General features: G+C 40.6%; 1 protein-coding gene and 1 long non-coding RNA gene across 10 annotated transcripts in view; one reads left to right on the top strand and one right to left on the bottom strand.

Annotated features, from left to right (window-relative positions):
• FBXO38 (F-box protein 38) overlaps positions 1-22,873 on the bottom strand; it is a 56,479-nt gene that overhangs the window by 3,892 nt on the left and 29,714 nt on the right. For 7 of the 9 annotated variants that reach the window (XM_060634606.3, XM_060634609.3, XM_060634605.3 and 4 more), the window contains 8 exons: positions 21,362-21,504; positions 19,837-20,047; positions 12,705-12,824; positions 11,126-11,305; positions 8,884-9,618; positions 3,785-3,885; positions 3,475-3,577; positions 554-720 (listed from right to left, as the gene is read on the bottom strand). In XM_060634606.3, coding sequence (XP_060490589.2) covers positions 554-720; positions 3,475-3,577; positions 3,785-3,885; positions 8,884-9,618; positions 11,126-11,305; positions 12,705-12,824; positions 19,837-20,047; positions 21,362-21,504 — 1,760 coding nt within the window. The remainder of the gene's footprint in view (positions 1-553; positions 721-3,474; positions 3,578-3,784; positions 3,886-8,883; positions 9,619-11,125; positions 11,306-12,704; positions 12,825-19,836; positions 20,048-21,361; positions 21,505-22,873) is intronic. The other 2 variants (XM_060634612.3, XM_060634614.3) reach the window with 2 other exon arrangements.
• On the top strand, positions 18,157-19,840 carry LOC132680818 (uncharacterized). The gene is made up of 3 exons (XR_009610719.3): positions 18,157-18,241; positions 18,865-19,172; positions 19,620-19,840. It is a non-coding gene; the product is annotated as an uncharacterized LOC132680818 (long non-coding RNA).

Below are 22,873 nucleotides of genomic sequence, written 5' to 3'. Positions count from 1 at the left end.
GATTTACCTGTACTGTGAAATGTTAACATAATAGGTTCAACTAACATCCATCTTCTCCTAGAGATACAATAAAAAGAAAAAATAAGGAGGATAGGAGCTATCAAAGGATTGCTTACTATATGCAACTGTTCTAACACTACGTATATTAATTTAACTATCACAGTAAGTGTAGGTTTTTAGTCTAATTGTATAGCTGAAAAAACTAAGGCAAAGCAGCTAAGTAATCCGCTCCCTGTCAGTGAATGAGAATGTGTATCAGGCGGTCTGAAACCAGAGTCTGTGTTCTTAACGGGCAACTTTTAATAAGTATAAAAACTTCAACGACTGCCCTCATCCTGTCGCTTGGTAAGAACCCACAAAAATCTAACAGAGAAACGTTAATGAGGAAGACTGGCAAGGTGGTCTAGTATGGCTAGAAGAACTGTGTAGAATCTAAAGAATCATGACCATGGGTTGAGCCAATGACTAAATCCCAAGTCCAAAAAGGTGGGAGACTTAAAAAAAAAAAAAAAAATCACTGCAACATCCCTCAGAAAAGAGCAGAGCTCGTTACCTGCTGCATCGGGCGGAGGTATATGATGCGGTTTCTCTCAGGAGGCATCCGTAGGATCTGGTCTAGTACTTGATCCATATTCAGTTTCTTGCACTGTGCGTAGTCAAATCGATTTACGATTGGTGCATTTTCTACTTTTAAATGTTTCAGTACCCTGCACCTGGTAGCTACAAAATGGAAACGATAAGCTCCATGAATAGGTCGTACAAAGTAATATAGCAGTCAGTGTACCGCCCACTTGAGAATGATCTTTGGAGGACCGGGCCAACTTATATTAGCAAAAGATGCCGCAGACATGAACATCTTTAACACAGGTCAAGTACTGTCATAAAGTACAACTAACAGTTATCAAAGTGATTTGAAAACGTGATTCTGCCCTGTTCAAAAGAAGGTGGTCACCCCCTCCCACTGAAGGAACTTTTTCCTAAGATTTTACTTTGAGGAGTCCACATTCCAGAGAATGACTTTGCTTAACCATACAAATTGTTTAGAAAAGATTTACTGAAAAGAATGAATGATGGTAACGGTTAAATTTTATGGGTAATGTTCAAATAAACCTAGAATAATTTGCATATATTATTTTACATTCACCCACAGGAAATGAGCCGAGTCGATTTCAATTCCTATCATAAGTATAAACAGAAAACCTTAAAAGACCCAAAACTATTTGGATACTTTGGTCTGAAGCCGTATAGTTCGATGTGGTAGCCACTAGCCACCTGTAGCTTTTTAAATTTCTATTAACTAAAATGCAGTAAGATTAACAATTTAGTTCATCAGGCATTAGCCACAGTTTGAATGTTCAATAGTCACATGTGGCCAGTGGTTACCATATCAAACAGTACAGACACAGAACATTTCCATCACTGCAGAGAGTTCTATTAAAAATGCTGGCCTGAGGGATGTCTGGGTGGCTCAGTCGGTTCAACGTCCGACTTTGGCTCAGGTCACGATCTCACAGTCTGTGAGTTCAAGCCCCACACCAGGCTCTGTGCTGACAGCTGAGAGCCTGGAGCCTGCTTAGGATTCTGTGTCTCCCTCTCTCTGTTCCTCCCCCACTCATGCTGTCTCTCTCCTCTCTCTCAAAAATAAACATTAAAAAAATATATTTAAAAAAATGCTGGCCTGAAAACACGATTAAATATTCTCCCTGTTTAACATATAAAGTGTAGGATTAAAAGAAAAATAACTTATATAATAAATGCATTTAACTGCAACAGTATGCTCAACTTCAGAAAAATATCCCTTTCCTCTATTTTTAACCTTAAAGTTCATTCTAATCCAATTTTTACTATGGATTTCAACTTAGTCCAATTCAAGAGACAATCAGATGCAAGAGATAAAACCATAATCAAACTGATACGCTTGATTTCTTTAATAAGACACCTCATGATGTCCTTGACCCAAATGTCCCCACCTCCCTGTAACCAGCTTGAGGTCAGAGGGCTGAGCCAAGTCTCTGCCTTTCTGGCTTATTTTCTCCTTCTGTGACCTGGCAGGAAGAAGGGCAAGCAGGGCTGGGGACAGGAAAGGAGGAAAAGAGAGCGGACGAGATGGTGATACAGGTTTCAATGTGCACCTTTAGAGAAGATATGGGGTGAATGAACCATCAGAGTCAGGCGCCAGCCAGATTCTCCAAGAGATGAACAGAGAAACGAATGAGAGGTCAAAAAGCAGCACAGTCCAAAGGCTGAGAGGAAGATTCTCAGACCTCAGAGCGGGGAGCACTGCCGGGGCTGCCCTGCTGTTATGACCCCTGAGCTTCTGATGTGCCCCTACTGTGTTTTACGAGGAAAGTCCAAGAGGAGATGGTCGTTCAGTAGACAGTCTAAAACTTCATTGGCTGGAATGGAGTAAAGTACCACTCTTAAGGGTGAATATAGGGTCTAGAGTTTTCTAGAATCCAGGAGAGAGGTAGTGTTTATTTCTTAGTTTTATCTCTTCTTTCTGGGATTCTCCTCGTTTATGACAAACTGGTAAGGATTACCTAGCTTTGTTTACTACCAGTAACATAAAAATGCAAAAAAAAAAAAAAAAAGGAAGCCCGTAATACTGCAATACTAATAGAATACAAATTAACATCTGGTAAGCTTTTAGAGGTCAGACCCTCTACTATGTGTACGTGTACATATACACATAGACACACACATGTGCACACACATCATTGCACTTAATCCTCACAAATATGTGTTTACAGGGTAACCGTAATTATGCACACTTTACAGACTGAAAAAGATGAACACAGAGAATATAGAACTCGTCCAAGGCAACAAACATGTCATAGCTTCATAATTCTACACGGATAGATATCAAAACTATAATTTTGAGTGAAAATGGAAAAATGGACATACTATATATCTGAAATTATAAAAGCTCACACAAGTTAACACCCTGTTATTCGTTCAGAGGTGAATATGTACATAAGTAAAGATGGACTGGAAACACGCGGACTGAGAAGAAAAGTGGGGCCTGGACTAAAGATATTATGCCAGAAACTGAGGTGATGATCGACCACGTCAATCAAATCTAGAGCCGTTAAGCACCTCAGGCCCAGTCACCAGTGCCCACAGTACATGAACACAAAAGCTGTCCAACGTCCTACAGCTTGGCAAATGGTAGGGACAGGACTCAAGCTGAGATCTACCGGACCCCGAAGCCCATACATGTTGTTAATCTACTCTGTTAGATCAAGTAACAATTACCATTTGGAGGAAAGCAGAGGAGAGGCTGTTTTATAAGAAGCCTCTGCACACGGTCCCTCACAAATACTATGGAGTAACTGAGAATGACAAGGACAGAATGAGAACCCGATGTAATGATTCCTCGGAAAAAATAAAGAAATGTTCTTGTAGTATTTATGAGTCCTTAATTCTTTAAACTCATTCTTGACGCTCTCGTATGACCCAGGCCTTAAGACATACCGTGGATGAACATCATCTTGGGACAGTCTTTTAGCACTAGATCTGTGATTCCACAGTTGGTCATGGTGACTCCAACAAGATTTTTGGATTTTAATACGAGGACCTACAAAGAGAGAAACTTTAAATGATGTATCTTTCTGCAGATGTTTTTTTAAAGCTTAAATGTTTTCACTGGCACAAGCTACGAAGCAGCTGTTACCAATTTCTTCTCTCTTAGGGCAAAAAAAATTATATGTATAAAGATGGAATCTGGAGTCATTATTCAGGACCTTGGCTAGACTGAAAGTTAAGCGAGGGTTTTTTTCTTCACCTGCACATGGTCATCTTCAATCACAGGGTCGCTGGTACTGGTGGACTTATCTGCTGTCCGTTTCCGCTTCATGGCATGCCGTGGCTTTGTTTTGGCAACCTCTAGAAAAGGCAAGAGGAAAATCCAAACTTTAGCTTTTAGCTTTCTTTCCTCTGTCAACGTGACTCTCAAATCTAGGACTTGGTTCCCAATAGAATATAATCGGATTATATCCCAATAGAACATAACTGCTATTTCCAACTGACTATTCCAAAACAACATCACCCTCCAGGATCTCAGACTTCCTGACATCAAATAGGATATCCCTTTTCATGCCTCGGCAATCTAGTTAACATTCCCATCTTTAGTCACTCAACTCATCCTAAAATACTGTTGGTGAATTAAACTCCCCACTTTCCTGCTAAACACTTTAAATTACTAATTTAGTAAATTACTAACAGTAAATATGTTTCACGGGCTGACACCTGTTCTTAATTTTATCCCACTCCATGTCCTGGTCATCTGCCATTGCCAATGCATCTGAAGCCAAAAGTCATTCTAGCTCCTTCTGCCCAGAACACCTTTTCCTGACCTCACTTTCTGAAATTCGATCCATTCCTGAAAGGTCTAGCTTAAATACCACCTGCTCTAACAAATCACCTGGGTCCCCAAACCTTATAAATGGTTCTGTAATTCCCTGTAAACTTATTTCTCAACTTAAACCAAAAGCTCCTTGAAGGCAACAAGACCGCTTTACTTCACCTTTGAGTCAATGTCAGCCACTAGCAGTGATCTAAAATGAACATTTACTGAACGAATTGAACTCAACGTTCACCGAAATGCATGACGGATACGTAAATGGAATAACAATAATGGCAAATATTTACTGAGCACTTACTGTGTGTCAGGCACTTTTCTAAGCGTTTTACTTGTATTAACTAATTTAATCCTTAAAACAGCCCTCTGAAAGAGATTATTCTCCCTGTTTTACACATGAGGAAATAGAGACATGGGACACCAGAAGAGCCTGCCACCGTGGAAGGGTGGAAGCAGGAGGCAATGCCAGGCCATCTAGTGCTCGTCACTATGCTACAAAACTTGTGGTCTCATTTATCTGCCAGATCCTTTTTAGTAAGGCCCTGACTCATTTACTAGTGTTGTTGTAACACATGATAGTTTAATTACGAAAGCAAGTGTTATCTTGATTTTATCTTGATTTTATCTAAATGCAAGGTCTAAATTCATCTCTAAAACTTTAACAAGCACATATACATTCTAAGACAAGACACTAAAAAAAAAAAAAATCACCGTCCTCATTTTTGATAAGCATTCTGTAGCAGAGCATTTACTGCATGCAATTAGGTTGATCTTCATGAATTAAATCTCACCACACTGCTTTCATCCTACTTGGTACTTCTGTAACCTTAAACGTCAACGGTTAGCAAGAAAGACAGGGAAACAACGTGCAAATACTGCAAATTCCCAGAGGCTTGGGTTAGAGACGACTCTAGAGATCTAATCTAAGTGCTTTTCTTTTTACACACCAGAACCTTTCCTCCACCATCTGAAATCTTTGGGAAATCTTACTATGCAAACCCACTGGAAGCAGCTGCTCTTGGTGAAACCTAAAAGGGAGCCTCAGAGTTCTACCCATCAATCTTCCGCTAAAGACCCTGAACCCAAACAAAACCCTGGGGTTTCAGAAAAAAGATGAGGACTGCTGATCTAGCTAACCCACCAAAGGCCTTCTTCCACAGTATTCCTGAAGGAACGTCACGTAAAATCTCATCATCTTTATTGACAAGATTTTGTCTGCTATGTGACGTGTCACGCAGCACGTGTCACATAGCAGACAAAATTCATAACCAATAATAGGAACTGGTTTGTCTCCCAGTACCCCAAAAATGAAAACAAAAAACAAAAAAAGTCTGTTTCCATTCCTTCAGGACAATTTTGAAAGTAGAATCTTCTTAGCATTCTCTTTTCATGATCTGGTTTTCAAACTTTTCACCTTCCTGGATTGCTCTCTTTCCTCTCCCCTTTAATTGATCAGAACATGGGGTTCAAGTTAAATTTCCTGCTCTCCAGAGTGCCCAAATTGGCAGTTCATATTTTCTAAGAAAAGTTATAAAACTGAGTCACACTTTATATGTAGATAAGCATCAAAAACAAAGGCTTCCTTCCAATGGTAAAAGAAAAAAATAATTTGTCATTTTTTTTTTTTTTCTTCTCATGCTTCCCTCTTTGTTTAGGAACGATTCATAGTGATTTCACACATCCACCAGCATCAACATACCTCATATGTTGGTTCCTACCACTTATTAAGTTGACAATTATTCACTGAGCCCCAAACCATGTAACACACAATGCTAGAAATTGGGAATAAAATTGCAAACAAGAAGACACTCTCCCTGCCCTCATGGAGCTCAGTCTATTGGAAAGACAGACAGTAAAACACAGAATTATGACACAGTATAGTTAACATTGGCATAGAAGATGCTACGGAAATACAGAAAACAAACCAATTCAGTCTTGGGATGTCAGGAAAAGAGGTTAGTATTTATGAGAACCATACCATATTAACCTTAAATGCTATTCTTTGACAATCCAATTAGTTATTTTTGTGATATTTATTTTATAAAGTATACAGTGAGGATACAAAGAGCAACTTACAGTCATTTATTCCAAAAATAAGAATTCACGACATAACTACGTTAGCTTCTAACAGAGTTTTAACACTACATAAGAAAACCAAAGTAAAAGCTCAAACATTTTCTTTGATAAAGTGATATTAAAAAATCCATAACACTCGATCAAGTTTGTTCTTTTATTAGTCTGTATTTTTCTCCTTAAAACTCTGAAGAGCAGAATGGCCAACAGATATCAAAAACATGCTGGATCAAAAATAGCAAGTTGAAAGCCACTCAAATAACTTGTTCTTTCCAAATGAGATCCAGATAATACTAAAATTAGCACTTTGACATTTCTCCAGAAAAGCTGTTACTGAGCGTAAATGGACATTTGTACTGTTTAAAAAATGTGAGGAAATCATATATCTACTGTACGATCAGCTACACACACATTAGAAGCCTTCTCAAATTGAAAAAAAATCACACAAGAAAACAGATGTAATTTACCTAAAAAAGTAAAAATGAGATTTTTTTTTTATTTCTAGAGAATTATTTCAGCTAAGACAAGTTCCAGTCCTGAAACAAGTCCGAAGGAAATGGTAAAGAGGGTAACAGAACATATATGATTTACATTAAAAATAAAAACAAAACAAAACCCCTCAAAACAGCAGCAACTGAAAAGTTTACTCAGGGACAAAAGACAAAATGGGAGACAGAACAGTCCCTAAGTGGGAAGACTCCATGCTGTAAAAATGACAATTATCTTTTCAGTAGATCAATGTAATGGAATTCTAAACAAAAACCAAGATTTGCTTGTGGAGCCTGACAAAATCATTATAAAATACAACCATAAAAATGAATGAGACATGCATGACTAGCCAAAGAAATTTTGAAGAAGAATGAAAGAGGACAGAACACGGGAACAGAACAGAATGGCCAGAGATAAACCTAAGTATATGTAAAGTACATGATAAAAAAGCATCTCAAAAGAATGAGAATGGAGGTCAATGAATAGTACTGAAATAAAAATAACTTAGTGACAATTTGGAATAAAAAAATAAAGCTCACTGCCTGCAGGTTAAAAAAAAGAGCTAAAATAAACAAATGAAAAACAAATCAGATGTAAACAATGACTGGAGGCATATTCAAGGAAGGTCTTCCACAGCAGAAAAATAAAGAAATCAGAAAGGGGAAACTTGTAGATGTGACTTTACAACCATGAAAAACCATGCAACAAAAGGCATCGTCATGGGGAGTTTCCGTTTAATGGGCACACAGTTTCCACTTGGGAGGATGAAAACGTTCAGATACATGGTGATGATGGTTGCAAAACAATGTGAATGTATTTAACGCCAAAGAAATGTATACTTCAAAATGGTTAAAATGGTGAATTTTATGTTATGCATTAAAAAAAAAACAAAACAAAAAACCGATATAATAAAACACTTAAAATTCCAGCTTGGGGAAGTATTTTCGTCGTACGCCAGAACTAGTGTCTGTAAACCGTAGTGAAATGTTGAAGTAGAACTTATATTTAACTATGAGTTTATGCTACTATGATGATTAGCACATAGTGAAGGAAGATCTCATATTTATCTTATGAAAGCTTTTTTTTTTTTTTTTTTTTTAGTTTAGCTCCACATGATTTGATAAGCTCAGTTCTATTTGGTAAACAAAAACACCCTAACTACATTCTGGAGCAGATTTTAAGATTTTAAAAGTGAGGGAGACCTGGAAAAAATTAAAATATATTATTATTCATTGATAGCTATTCATGACTTAATAAAAGCAGGAGAGATTACTTAAAAATAAGGTCAGAAATAAAAACTATGGTTGAGAAATGTGCTTACCCCACCCAACCCAATGCCTTGACATATACATCATAAATATTAATGAAATTACACACATACATACATATATATATGTTTTCAGTGTATTTTCACCAAAAAGAATTCTCAGCTAAATTACCCACTTACCTGCTCATCTCTCGGCAAACCTACCTGGAAGCAAAACTAGATTTCAGGAAAAACTTACTAAGTACTGCAGAGGCAGACAGAGGGGCAAACCCCTATGTTACGTTCCCCAGCCTCGGCAACTTGAGGTCCTCACCCTTTGGCTAAGGTTTAAAGCTTCACTGAGGGTTACGACTCCCCTCAGTGTGGGATGGGAGCAGAGTTACACGGGACTTAGACATCAGCATCGGTACTGTATTTAGGGTCAATATACACACAATTATATCTCTCTTAGCGGCTTGACTATTTGAGTTTTCCTGGGGTGGATGTTTTACAAGCTCTTTTACACACCTCCCTCCGCCCCCGCCCCCACCCCCCACCACTGAAAATTAGTTCAAACTCTGCATGATTGATCACAGATCCCCCAACACACAATTCAATCCGCCAAAGTGGCTTTAGGCAAGAAAACGTATAGAATGAGCTCATGCCCTTGTCAAGGCCTAACCTGCAGTCGCTAATCCTGGCAGCATTGTCATACCTGACTCAGATACCAGCGGTACATGGGAGAGTCTGCTCCTCGCCCTTGTTAGGGGCCTCCGAGGGTAGTCTTCATTAGACTGCACGTCACAGCTCTCAGGCTGGGAGCTCCCCCTCCTGTCCTCACCTGTAGCCCCAGAGCCACTCCCATTAGTCCTCTCATCATGTGCTGGGCCTGAAGACCCCCCTTGTGGCAGAGTCCTAAAGGAAAAGGCGGATCTCGTACCATCCGGGCCATTCACAACACAGGCTCGGCTGGTTGAAGGACGTTCCTCATCAGAACACCTGCTAGTTCTCCTTTGGGGTTCCTGGGGCCTGTGACAGCAGCATCTGGGGCAGACAGAACTCTCTGCATCTCCCTCCTCCATGGCCTCAGAGTCCTCTGACCCACCGGGGGAGCAGACACACTGCCTGGACACATCCACTTCGGAAGGGCTAGGCTCGGAAGAGCCGCCGCTGTTCACCGTCCTTACAAAGTCGGGGCTTTGAGAAGCAGTGCTGTGTGAGCTGGAGGCTCCCGCTGTGCTGGCGGTGGCGCTGCTGCAGCTGGGATACACATCCTTGTTTTTTTTCTTTTCAGGAATATCCCTAGCTGCTTTCATATCGGCTTTGATCTGCTCACTGGTGACCTGACAGCCTTTCTCACAGCTGCTTTCCTCGAGGGGACACTGCTTCGACTGGCCCATCTGATGGGAGCTGTACCTCTTTCGAAGTGGAGTCTTGCCTTTTCCACTTACTGCTTACAGAAAAAGAAGAATGGCCCGAGGAAAAGAAAAGATTTCAGTACAAATTCTGGACAAAAGGCAAGAGTAAATCTGGAACAGGAAACAACGTACACTAGTTTTCCTAGAGCATAATGGTGACATCACTCAGCTGCTCAAAAAACTCCCTGTGGTCTCTACTGCCTACCTGGTTTATTCTCCTCAGTTCAGCCTCCAAGGCCCATCATGATCTAATGCCAAACTACCCTTCTGGTTTCATCCCCCCTGTATACACTCTACACGCTATAGCCCAAACCTGTCTCTCAACCTACCCTGCCTTGCTACCTCAGGGCCTTTGTTCTCACCAATTCTTCAGCCTTCACCTCTGTCCAATCTCTTCTGCACCCCCACCCAAAGCCCCTGTAGTATATGCCCTGTGATATTACTGTTTAGATTTCTGACCCAACTCTTCGACCAGACTAGAGGTTCACTAGAGAGAGAGGGGTCATGACGTCTTCATCTCTGCATCCCTCACTGCACTTAACATAGTACCTGGGGCACAGTAAGGCTCAAGGAGTACATAAAAGAATACTTCAATAAGATTTTGTCTGGCTGACAGAAGATCTAGTTCCTAAATTCAGAAACTGAACTTTCTAGGAAACATTAGTCAGCTGGTCACATTCCTTTTCCTAAATTTGAGTTTCTGTAAAAGCCCCTTTCAACCACAGTGTGAAGATACCCGAATTTCTGTAAAGGAACAAAATGAGAATTGAGTAATCAGTCATTGGTTAGTAAACGATTCCAAGTCTAAAGAACCGAGCTTTCCACACAGAAGTGTGTATATATTCCCGGTTCCGTGTTAAATGTATACTGAGCACTCAAACACATTAAGGTGTAGGGTACCCAAGGGAAATTAGTGGACAATTTGTAAAAACCTCATCCTTTCTCATAGTGGTAAGCATGTGGTTCTGAGAAACAGAAGGGAAGGAGAGACAAGGAAGAAGAGTGAACTGAAGGTTAAGACAATTATAGTTTCTTGGTGAGGAAAAAGGGTAGAAGGCTGTTGACTAAGATACAAAGGGAGGCAGGGATTGTAAGAACACACTTCAGGACTCCCTCAAGCACCAAGCTAGCCACCAACATTCACTAAGCACACCTGGACAGACTGTCAACTGGGGAGTGGTTGTCTCCTCACTGCTCTGGATGCCTCGGGGGTCATCCCCCATGTGAGGCCCAGGCCTCTCACTAATCCCTGGTACCCTGGTGCCACAAAGCCTCTACTGTGGAAGTAATCCTCACGTCTTTTCTTCCCTGAGCCTTGATTCCAGAATATTTTTGTTGTGCTACACCTGCCCTCGAGAGCACCACCCAGATTCCCCTCCCCCTTGGGCTACTGCCCTTCTCGCCTCCTGTCACATTCCATAAGGATACGTTAACTGCACCACAAGTTGTGGTAAGGACACATTATACAAAGGTCAAGTGTGTCTGTCAATTCTCATGATGACTCCCACTAACAGGTCCCGGCAAGACAACATCTCTCACCTGACAATTCCCTGGACTGCACGGACTCTCCAGATTTTTCTTCACGCTCAGAGTAACGCCGAGCACCATTCTTAGGAATCCAGACTTCTTGAAGTTCTAGACCGTCTTCCTCATCATCACTCTCTGAATCATGAACAGTAATTGGGGTTGGTTTTACGACACGCTGAAGACCACTGGGTCCTAAAACAAAAAAGCACAGGCCGAACAGTTACTTTTTGCCAAGAAGAAAGGCTGTCACTTTAAGTACTGTTTCCAGGGATCTGGACTCATGGAGATGCTATGGCTCTAAGTAGCCTCTCTTACCACTCACATTAACGGAATATACGCTTGGATAAGATACTGGGAAGCACTTTAAAATTTAAAGCATTATGAAAACCTTGAGTATAATTAATACGCCAACCAACAGTATGCAATTCTAAAGGCAGATCAAGACAGAAGATCGTACAGCAGCCCCCTTCAGGACCTTCACTATTTGAAAAAGTCACATAAGTCATCCTAAAAATAATCCTATTGAAAAAATAGGCTATTCTCCCAATTTTGCAAATGTATGAATGAAGACAAAGGAAATGAGGCCGAACCTCAGACACCTACAGGACTGGTGAGAAGTCTCTGCCTTCTTTAACTGAGCATCACACTATCTCACTGGAGACATCAGGTATGTTCTTGAAAGGCTCGATGCATGTTACGGTTGGGTTATTTGAGTATCTGCATTTATGTAAAAAATGTTTTCTCTGTTTGGTAGTATACCTTAAAAACGTTTAGTTCTTATGACCCAATTCTCTCTGAAAAATGACTTAAGTTCACTCCACCGATAAAATGTAAGCTCCAAGGAACCTTGCCTGTCTTGTTCCTGTCACACTGTACAATGCCTGGCCCAGAGTAATACTCAGTTAATATTTGTTGAATAAGTGACTGCATCTGTAAGACACTTAAAACAAGGACAGTTAAAATATTTTCAATTCAAAGACAAGGTGGCATTCCAACAGACCAGGAGTGCGAAAATTTGAGCTGTAATTTCAGTTCTGTCCCCTGATGACCGGGGGAGTGGTCTTAAATTATGCAAATTCATTCTGAAACACTATTGGTTTCTCCACCTGTAAAATGCAGGGTTGTATAAGGTCATCTTCCGGGGCCTTATGACTCTATGGCCTGCCATAAGTCACCCAACGGCAAATGGAGACTAGATCTTGCTCTGTTAACTAAACTGGGTCAACCTCTCCACTCCTGCTCCTCCCCACCAAAAGGAAGGGAGAGAGAGGACAAGCAAAATACTTAATCAGGTCATTTATTTTCTCCATCACAATTTGAGGGCTGTCTTTCTACATAAACACGCATGTGTGAACACCAACATAGAAAGAGGAGTTGTTACCACAGTTACACAAAATAACTAACCAGACCTTAGTAAGATACATAAATGTGCAGCAAGACCACCACTCTAACACAGGCAGGCCTCAATAATAAATAGCATACAACACATCGCTAGCTACAATATTGAAAAGCAAATCACGCTGAGTGCTTTACTTTCATTAGAGTCAGGCCTGCGTTTTCATAACCATGAATGTGGGAGTCACAGGATTACCTGCTTGCTCCTCGTCAACATCCACAGGGATGACCGCCTGACTGCGAGCTGCCGTCTCCCGTCCGCTCCCAGCCACCACCTCTCCGTCTTCTGGCACCATGTCTTCCATCTCATTCAATGCTTTAACAAAAATAAACACAAAGTGAAACGGGAGAGGTCTACAAAAACCACCACAGCAGGCAAGTCTGGGGCACCCCAGAGAAACGAACGGCCCTGTGATTATTAGGCCCACTCGGGAAGGACAGCCTGTAACTGGGCTTCATGAGACCGACGTGAACAAGGAGCACTCAGTTATTCCACGGGACAGGAAATCACGATGGGAAAGGAGCACGTGGGGGAGCAAGTCCATCACTGGAGGACGAGAGCAGGGAGAACGGCACACAGCCGGCAGAAGAAAAGCACCACGTTCATTCCTGAAGAGGTTGACAGGAATGGCTCTATGAGGCAGCTGTGTGCCAGCTACCGGAAGCCTTATGATCATTTTATAAGTGATGATAGTACCTGCCAGCTGAAACCACGACGTATTGGGCAAGCACGCTCAAACTGTACGTGTCCTCTCCTACTCTCTGGAGGCTGCGGTATCATTTTTGGCTAACACGTGACAAGGATTACCAACAAATAAACTAAGTGCACTTTGAAATTTTAGTACCACTCAGATGTTTGGCATCAAAGAATTCGTGGCAGTTACTAATGCCTATCAGTGAATGAGAACGTGTGATTTTATTTACATTTTCCCCTAAGACGAGCGCAGTTTCAGACCGATAACCTCAATCAGTTTATCCTCTTAAGATAAAATGGTCACTTTTCCAAGAGGACCCTAAATAAAAGAACTCCTGGCTTTGCCAGCTTTTTACAAGGTTAAATTCAAATCCCTCAAGTCAGTATTCAAGGCTGTCCATCTAGTGCCCTCTTACAGCCTAAGCCTGTATGCCTGATCTCAGATTGAGTCAGGATAACAGCAGTACCATCCTTCACATTACAGCTTGGCCATGACACAGAGGGCAGCAGAGACTGTGTCCACCCTGTTCGTCACTGTATCCTCAGTACCTAGGGGTGCTCAATGACTATGGCTGGCAAATCAATCAACCAGCCAACCATCTGGGTGAAATGAACAAACCAACAAAGAGAAAACAAGATCCTGTTCCTGAAAGAACTAAACAATCTACTCAGGTAGACAAGACAAACTCATACAGTTAACAAGGCAAAATAGGATTATGACAGAAGACACCATTCAGCTAGATGTCTCTGGAATATACAACAGTGAAATCTGAGATTTTATGGGGACAGTGGGATTTGCTTTGGTCTCTAATATACACTAAAACACATTCCCCTCCTATGTTCGGTCCCCCATCTCCAATTCCTGCCCAGCTCTAGCCCTCAATATTCTACATTTCATTTAGTGCCCAAAGGTGGGCTGACCTTGCATACAAACATGTCATGATAAAAGGCCAATCAATTTTCTTCATTTAATTCTTATGAGCAATTATGAACAGCAGTTGGTAATCAACGTGTCCATACTCTAACCTTACTTATTTCTTAAAGCAATCTTGTAAGGGCACTATTATTAGTCTCCTGTATGCAGTTAAGGAAAAGGTTAGTAATCTGCTAGGATTTGAACTGAGGTGTTTCCTGAACCTACAATATACGGACAGTGAGTAAATGGAGAATTTATAGTCCCTGCTCTCAAAAAGAATGCACACATTCTAACAGAGATGTCAGAAATGCAGAATAAGGTCAGAAGAGACTTGCTAAGTGCTAAAAAAGTCCAACTGCAAGGGGAATAATGACAAAAAAAGGAACAACTGGTTTTCCTGGTGGGCAGGGCAGGGAAGTTTTCACTGATATGAAGTGATACTTCCTATACACCAGGATGCAGATTACATTTTCCTGGAGAGTAAGTATCCCAGTGATAAAAAAGAAAAAGTGTTTGTGTTGAGATGAGGGTGTAAGAGCAAACAAGGCTAAACAGGTAGCCTGGACCCCAAATTGTGAAAAGCTTAGAAAGCCTCGCTGAAAAGCTTACAATTATGTCTCCCAGACAGAGGTGAACCATCAGAGCAGAAGTACATTCCTATGTCCATGTGATAAGGTTTTCCAAAGCTGCTGAGCAACAGCTTTTTAGGTGTTTAATATCATATCCAAAAGTTACTTTATACTTAATTTCTTTCATGACCTTCATTCATTCGAGTATTTATTAAGCACCTACCACAACATGCTACTGTTCCCAGGTGCGAAGAAACAGTGATTATATTCAAGATCTCTATTCTCATGGAGGTTACACCAATTGGGGAAAGGAAGAACTATTAATAAACAATAATAAAGAGATCTGATAGTAATATTTAATGTAACAAAAGAGAATAAATTGGTGGCTACTTAAGGTGGAAAGTTGGTCAGTAGGTACAAACTCCTGACGGCAAGTCATGAGGATGTGACCGACGTACAGCATGGTGGCTACAGCTAATACTGTACTGCATATGTCAAAGTCACTGACAGAGTAGATCCTAGCATTTCTCGTCACAAGAAAAAAGGCTGTAATGATGTATGGTGGCAGATGTCTACTAGACTTATTGTGGTGATCATTTCACAACATTATTTGTAAGTATCATCATGTGGTACACCTGAAGCTAGCATGCCAAGTATAACTTAATTAATAAAAAGGTGGTAGGGAAAGATATCTCTGAGATTAACATTTAAACTAAGACCTAATACCAAGAAGGAACCAGCCATGCAAAGATGGAGGGAGGGCCATCCTGAGAGGCAGCAGTCAGTGTAACAGGAGGTACGAGCCTGGGTCACAACAAGTGTGGTGGGTGAGGTGGGGAGCAGCACGAGGTGAGGACAGGCCAGATCACGTAGGGTTTTATGGCCCAAATCAAGAAACTGGATTTTTTTCCTAAGGCAATAGGAAGCTACTAGAAAGTCTGAAGAAAGGGAGCCATGTCGCCTGGTATATGGTTTTTTTTTTTTACATTTATTTATTTTTGATAGAGACAGAGCACAAGTGGGGGAGGGGAAGAGAGAGAAGGACACAGAATCCAAAGCAGGCTCTGGGCTCCGAGCTGTCAGCAGAGCCCGACGCGGGACTCAACTCACAAACCGTGAGATCATGACCTGAGCCCAAGTCAAAGTCGTACGCTTAACCGAATGAGCCACCGAGGCACCCTGTCTGGTGTATGTTCTAACAAGACTGCCCTTGCTGCTCCAAGACTTAATTTTAGCTGATCAAGAGAGAAAGCAGGGAGACCAGTCTGAGAGGTATTAAAGCCTGATGTGGCACAGTGGTGGTACAATGGGCAAGGAGAATGGAGAACAAATGGGGAGATGTTTAGAAGACAGTAACAAGTCCTTGTCATAGAGAGCAAGGAGGTGGTGATAAAGAAAAGAGAGGACATGATTCTTGGTTTAGATGCTTTTGTGTCATGATATTTTATCATCAGGGCAGTACATTTTTTTCAGAATGATTTTAACTTACAGAAATTATGTAAGCAATCTTTTAATCAAATATCAATGTTTACCAAATGTTTTGTTCAGCTAAAATGTTATTTCGGTTGTAAAAAATCCTGTTACAAAACATAGTCATAAACCTTAACGGATCTGAGCTGTTTTTACAGATATATAACTGGTCTCTTTTATATAAAACCTGATTAGAAATTTATAACCTTTATTAAATGTTGTAAAAATAAAGGAGAACTCACTGCCTTTTAACAAAATGATTTTATATGTAACCATTTCTAGTATCAGAAATATTTAATGGTTAACAGTTATCTGCCCAAAATATAAAATAAAATGCATTTACTGTGATTTTTTTTTTTTTTAAACATTGTAGCTCATTCTCGGGCTTCAAATATAAGGATTTTCCGAAAATTAATGGTTCTTAAATGGCGGCTCCAGACCAGCAGCATTAGCATCACTCGGGAACTTGTTAGAAATGAAAGTTATCTGGCCCCACCCAGCCCTACTAGCTTGGACCCTCTGAAGGCTAAGCCCAGCAACCTGTGTTCTGACAAGTCTTCCAGGTAATCCTGATGCACTAAGGTTTGAGAACCACTGCCAAAAACAAAGGCTGCAGAACAGTTTCACTTAGATTAATTTAGGTTAATGGAGGGCAGAGGGCAGTGGTGAAGGAAGGGAGCAGGGTACACAATTTTTAAAAGTAGGTAAGTACCTGGGATTTATGTGTTAAATCAAGATAGAAATTTGGTAAAATGATATATAGGCAAAACTATGCTTTGTGGTTATAATTACTTCAAAGGTAATTATATTAAAGCAATTTGGCAACATGTGTTAGCAATTACAGAAGCATGATTTTGACACATGGTAATTTTATGTTAGGCAAATTACTAAAATATGGACACCTACTCCTGTTTTAGAGTGTTGCAAAATGCAGGTAATGAACTTACATTTTCAATTAACATAACTAGCCCATAATAAAGCATTCTAAATCTTAAGAATTTTGGAAGTGCAAATATAAGAATAATATTCTTATCAAATTATAATGTTCTGATAAATCAATACAGTACTCTACAAGCAATAAAATCATTTTCTGAAGCCCTACATCACCTTAATGATAATGTTCACTGAAAAACAGGGTTATAGGAGTTTATAAACAAAGACACTTAACTTATGCAAATTAAATGGCTTTTAAAATTCTACAATGCCCTTCTTTTAAACTCTGCTACTCCATGCAAGCTGATGAAGTTTAAGTATCACAAGACAATAAAGAGTGGGGGCCTCTGCTTCATTCTGGGGTTGTTCCAAAAACCAAGTAGTGGCCCATGCATGAAGACTTTTCAAATTGTAAATTGAGTTAAATCAACATGTCAATACCACTTTCAAAACTCAAGTAATTTTTAAGCTACTGTTAAGTTCGCATGTAGAGTAGAAGCATCAATGTCAGTCATTTCAACAAATGCTAAGTCCCACTCCCTGTACTGCTATTTAAATTATTTTTTTCTTCACTTCTTTTTTATTTGAAATCTTTCCACTTTTGTTTTTGATCATAAGTCACATCCCAGCTCCTTATTTCTCACTTAAAAGAATCAAACTGGTAAATAATATAGTAACAAATACAAATAAATATTTTGCCAACTCAGAGAGATGTGTGGAACCCATGTATATGACCATCGGCATTTCTCTACAAGTGCTGCCATCATCTTTGGTGTTCCTGGCCTTCCTCTGGTTGAAACTGTTTGATTCTTCAATCTCGGCATTTCTGTATTCATTCCTTTTGCTTCTTAGCCTTTCATGGCATTTGAAGATAGAGTACCTGACAACACTATACCTCAAAATGCGGTCTGTATGCAAGTGTCTCATCTCCTGAAATCTTAGCTTCAGATGTTAGTAAAGTTCCACTGCTCTCTCATGAACCAAATACAGGGTTCTTGCACACGTTTTGATCTCTGCTGCACCAATATGTGATTTCATAATGGAAGGCATTCTCCATTCTGTACTGAGAAGCCTATGGCCATGTAACTTCCTGGAGACTATCATCTGTCCAGTGCATCCACTCCAACCACAATGAGGTCCCTAGGATTTGGGTAGGTCTGCACTGTGGTTGCTGTAACAGTTTCTCATGGATGGTCTGTGTCCTCTGAAGTCCAGGTCCTCATGGTGCTATGTGATGGTACTTAGGGGCAAAAAGGCAAAGAGACAATACCTGACCTCACTCTCCCTCCTTCAGTCCTAGCACCTGCTGACCCTGTGCTTAATGATAAGTTTTTGTATTTTGGGGGGAGGATGTCAGGGGAGAGATTTAGCCCTAAGTTTAAAATTCCTAAAAGTACGCATGTAGAGATAAAAAGGATAAAGTTGTACATAACTGTAAATTACCTCAAGAAGTAAGAAGATTGAAGCTAGAAATAAAGGTTAGGAATTCGTTAGCATATAGTTGGTACCGAAGCTGGCGGTGAGTGAGCTCATCTAGAGAAAATGTGTAGAGACAGACAGACAGACAGATGAAGAGTCAAAGTAGAATAGAGAAGGTGCTGCAGGCAAAGGAAACTGAGCAGACACGTCCAGTGAGACACTAGGAAAACCAGGAAGATGGTTTCAGAGACGCCAAGAGTTATCTCAGGAAGGTAGCAGTGGACAAGAATGACAAATGCTGCTGAGATGTTAAATAAGATGCAAGTGGAGAAATGACCATCATCTTTCTTAACAGAGCCACTGGTGACTTTACCGAGAGCCAAAATGGAGAGTTCTGCAGAAAACATGTGCGGTGAGAAAGTGAAGACAATGCCTACAGATGACTCTTCAGTCGGGACCCATATTCTTGGAGCAATCCCAAAGGGAAGCGTGCTCAACACATACTGTGCTTTCATGATGAAAGCACTTACAGAACCTCAGGGCACCCTATTTCTCATTAATTACCGTGTCCAAGAAAATGAGCAAAAGGACAGCGCTAACAAGATGGCGTGGAGAGATTCTTTTTCCAGTTCTTGAGGGTCAACCGGGAAACTGGAAAACGTGGTAAGAACACAACTTCCCTCCATCCTCACTCACCAACAGAGGGGCAGATGAAGCCTAAGAACACAGGGGCTGGACACAGCAGGTGTTTAGTCAATACTGAAGAGCTGCATGGATAATTACGTAAGTGAATCCAACAGGTCTTTATTAGCTCAGGTACCTAATTTGTTGGGTGGCTGTTGAGACTTAATGATGAAAGGCAAGTGAGAGGTGCCCAACACAATATCTAGCACATGACTGGTATTCATTTTTGTCTGATCTAGGAACATCCAAAAATAGTCTCCACAATGAAATTCAATTTACCTATCTATTGGTCAGGGAGATAGAATGGGATGCTCTTTTGCCCAAATCCTGAAACTTAAATTTCAGTTAAGCCAGGCCTCTAAGGCTCACTGTACCCAAATTCCACAGCATTGATGTGTCCTTCCCATTCTGTATGTACCCTTACAGATTTTACGGACGAGAGGCATCATGGCTTTAAAACAAATAAGCAGACAGGCACATTTCATCCACCACCCACCCCATCTGCCTCGTCAACCAGGTCCCCCCAATGTGTAAAGTGACAAACTGAAACGGGGGAAGAAGGGAACAGAACAGGGTCAGTCAGAGAAATATAATCCAAAGTAAAAATCATTTCTGTTTGGAGCTCACAAAAGATCTGGGTTACCGTCGGCTGCAAACTGCTGCTCTCCTGGCTGTAGGTCTGGCCGGAAGTCGTTCTCCTCATCGGAGTCATCTGGATGATGGTGATTGTTATCGTGGATGTTGGCATTATTCTGGGCATTATTGTCATTGTCATTGTTGGAGTTCTGGTTGCTAACAAGGGCCGAGGAAACCCCGATTCCTGTGCCTGCACTCAGACCAACTCGAGCACAGCCCTAAGGCAAGACGAAACCACATGCGTGTTCATTGAAGTTAGTATAGAACACTTCATTTTTAACATTCCTTCATCTTTATGTAAGAATATCTACATAGCACGACTTTCACATATGCATAAAGGACCTTATTAAAGGCAAGCAAGACAAAGTGTTATCAGTCTGGATTTATAGGTGATAAAATGCACAGTGGAAAGAGGTCTGTGCTATAGCTGCGACCTGAAACCCCACATTCTAACCTCAAATCCTGAGCCTCCCCCCACTATATTATACTGCTTCCAACAGTGGGAATGTGACCATTAAGAACTGAGGAGAGGGGCTCCTGGGTGGCTCAGTTGGTTAAGCGTCAGACTTCAGCTTAGGTCATGATCTCACGGTTTGTGGGTTCGAGCCCCATGTTGGGCTCTGTGCTGACAGCTCAGAGCCTGGAGCCTGCTTCGGATTCTGGGTCTCCCTCTCTCTCTGCTCCTCCCCAGTTTGCACTCTGTCTCTCTCAAATAAATAAACATTAAAAAAAAAAAAAAATTAAGAACTGAGAAGAGGAAAAAAAAACTGAGGAGAGAGAAGATAATTAGTTGAAACATCAAGTTTTTATTACAGGGTGAATGAAAAGTGTTATTTGTGAAGTAGTTTAAAAATAACATTCTGAACAATTAGACAATCTCAGATTTTTCAGGATATGCACAGGAAAGAGAACAGCAAAGTAAAACATTTCCAAAATAAATCCTTAATCCTTATTTATATCTGAGGTTCCTTTTTTTTTTTTTTTTTTTAATGTTTATATATTTTGAGAGAGAGCATGAGTACAAGCAGGGGAGAGACAAAGAGAGAAAAAGAGAGAGAATCTCAAGCAGGTTCCACACTATCAGCACAGAGCCTGACACAACTGGGGGTCAGGGGGAGGCTCGATCTCACAAACCACGAGATCTTGACCTGGGGCCAAAATCAAGAGTCAGGCACCTAACCTACTTGAGCCACCCAGGCACCCCATATATTTGAGGTTCCTAAGCAGAGATTTATTCTCCCAACTAACTGAGTAGTAAATTTGGCTTGGCTCAAATTTCCACCGTTGCTTTTACCTTACCTTGTTTGTAGAACTGACGGAGACAGCTTTCCACTTACATTTTCCTTCCCCTTCTCTGGAGACCCCTTACCAGAACAAGGGACCATGTAACATTATAACCTTTATGCCTTCACTGAAGCTAGCAGTAAAAAGTCTAATTATAATGTAAAGGCATATTAGAAAGGAAATCACTTAGGTTTTGTGTTTTTCCTTGAGTATTAAAACAAATAAAAAATCCCACAAATGTGACTTACTTTGGGTGGCTCACGAAACATCTGGTCTAGCGAAATAAACTCCAGGCTGGGCAACAATTCAATAAACTGGCCAAAGGAGTCCAGCTTCAAAGCATGGCACCGCACTAAGTTGATATCAACCAATCGAGTCCATCTTGAGTGGTCTGTTGGAGAAATGGCATGGCCAGAGAATTTAACATTTTCTCCATTTTCTCCACTACAGATGAATTTTGCTATAGGTCACAAATACTTTCCAATCCTTTTTCTTTAAAGAACTTTGCTCTTCTCTCATGATCTCAAAAACTTGTTGACTAACCTATGATGTTTCCTTACCTAATTTCACTGTGAGAACTACATAGCTTGGGAACCATTAACTGGAAACCAAGTCAGCCTTGATTTAAAATGTGATCCATTCAACAACCTACAGGCCTCTTCAACAATAGGACACTAAAGAGATGTTGGTGCATTCATTTAATACAACATTATGCAGCTCTTTTAAAAGAATGAAGGAGAATTGAGTATTGCTATGGAAAGCTCTCCCAGATATTCCGAGTGTGAAAAACAAGCTACAGGAGAGGATACACATAGTAAGGTCCTTTTGTATATATAAATCATTTTGAAATGCAATACATGTATAGGCTGCAATATGCACAAAATAATCTGTCCAGAAGAATATATAAGAAACCGTTGATGGTGGTTACCTTTGAGAAGAGGAGACTTTTCATTTTGTACCTTTCTGTACTGTTTGGTATTGTTTATCAAGTGCATGTATTACTTTTAGTTTTTAAGTGTTAACAGGAGTTCTGAGTGATGGGATTATAGGCCATTTTTTGTTTTCTTCTTTATACTCTTCTGTATTTAAGAAAACAAACAAACCAAAAATCCAATAAATGTTATTTTTTAAAAGTGATCTATGCTTGCTACAACCTAGTTTGTATTTCCCAATAACTTTTTGGTGCAGCTGGGCCAGGGACAGGATTTCACTTCCAGCAGAGGAGACATGGCCATTCTAATGAGTCATCTCAGCAGATGCCCCAGAGCCCGAAGAAGATAGGCTGGAGACGGCCCTGCAAGGGGCTGCAGTACCCCTGTGAGGCAGCGCAGACAGTAGAGGAGCTGTTCTGCGGGTGGCAGTGAGGGGGCCTGGTTTGGTGAAAGATGATGTCACAACGAAAGTTCTCTAGCTCTGAATTCACTTAAAGGTTTGCGAATTTAGGTATTCAAGAAGGGCCTTAAAGAAACTCAGGAAGGAAAATGAACCCCCCCAAATAAGGAAACATATCAATCACAAAAGTCACACTTGTACACATAAGGGATCAGGTGGGGAGAGGAAAGCTGAAATAGCCAAGGATTTTAAGGCAACTGAACAGTTCAATACAAGTTAATGTTAAACATGTCACCTAATTAAAGTTTTGTTGTTTTTTTTTTTTAAATACATACCCACTTTGTCCTTTTAGATGATGTGCCATTTGAAGGTAATTCAGAGAAAACAAATATCCCAGGCAAAACTGCTAACATTAATTTTATGTCCCT

The sequence above is a fragment of the Panthera onca genome, chromosome A1 (assembly GCF_046562875.1).
Source record: "Panthera onca isolate mPanOnc1 chromosome A1, mPanOnc1 haplotype 2, whole genome shotgun sequence".
Lineage (NCBI taxonomy): Eukaryota > Metazoa > Chordata > Mammalia > Carnivora > Felidae > Panthera > Panthera onca.
This window is presented reverse-complemented; position numbering and strand designations above follow the sequence as displayed.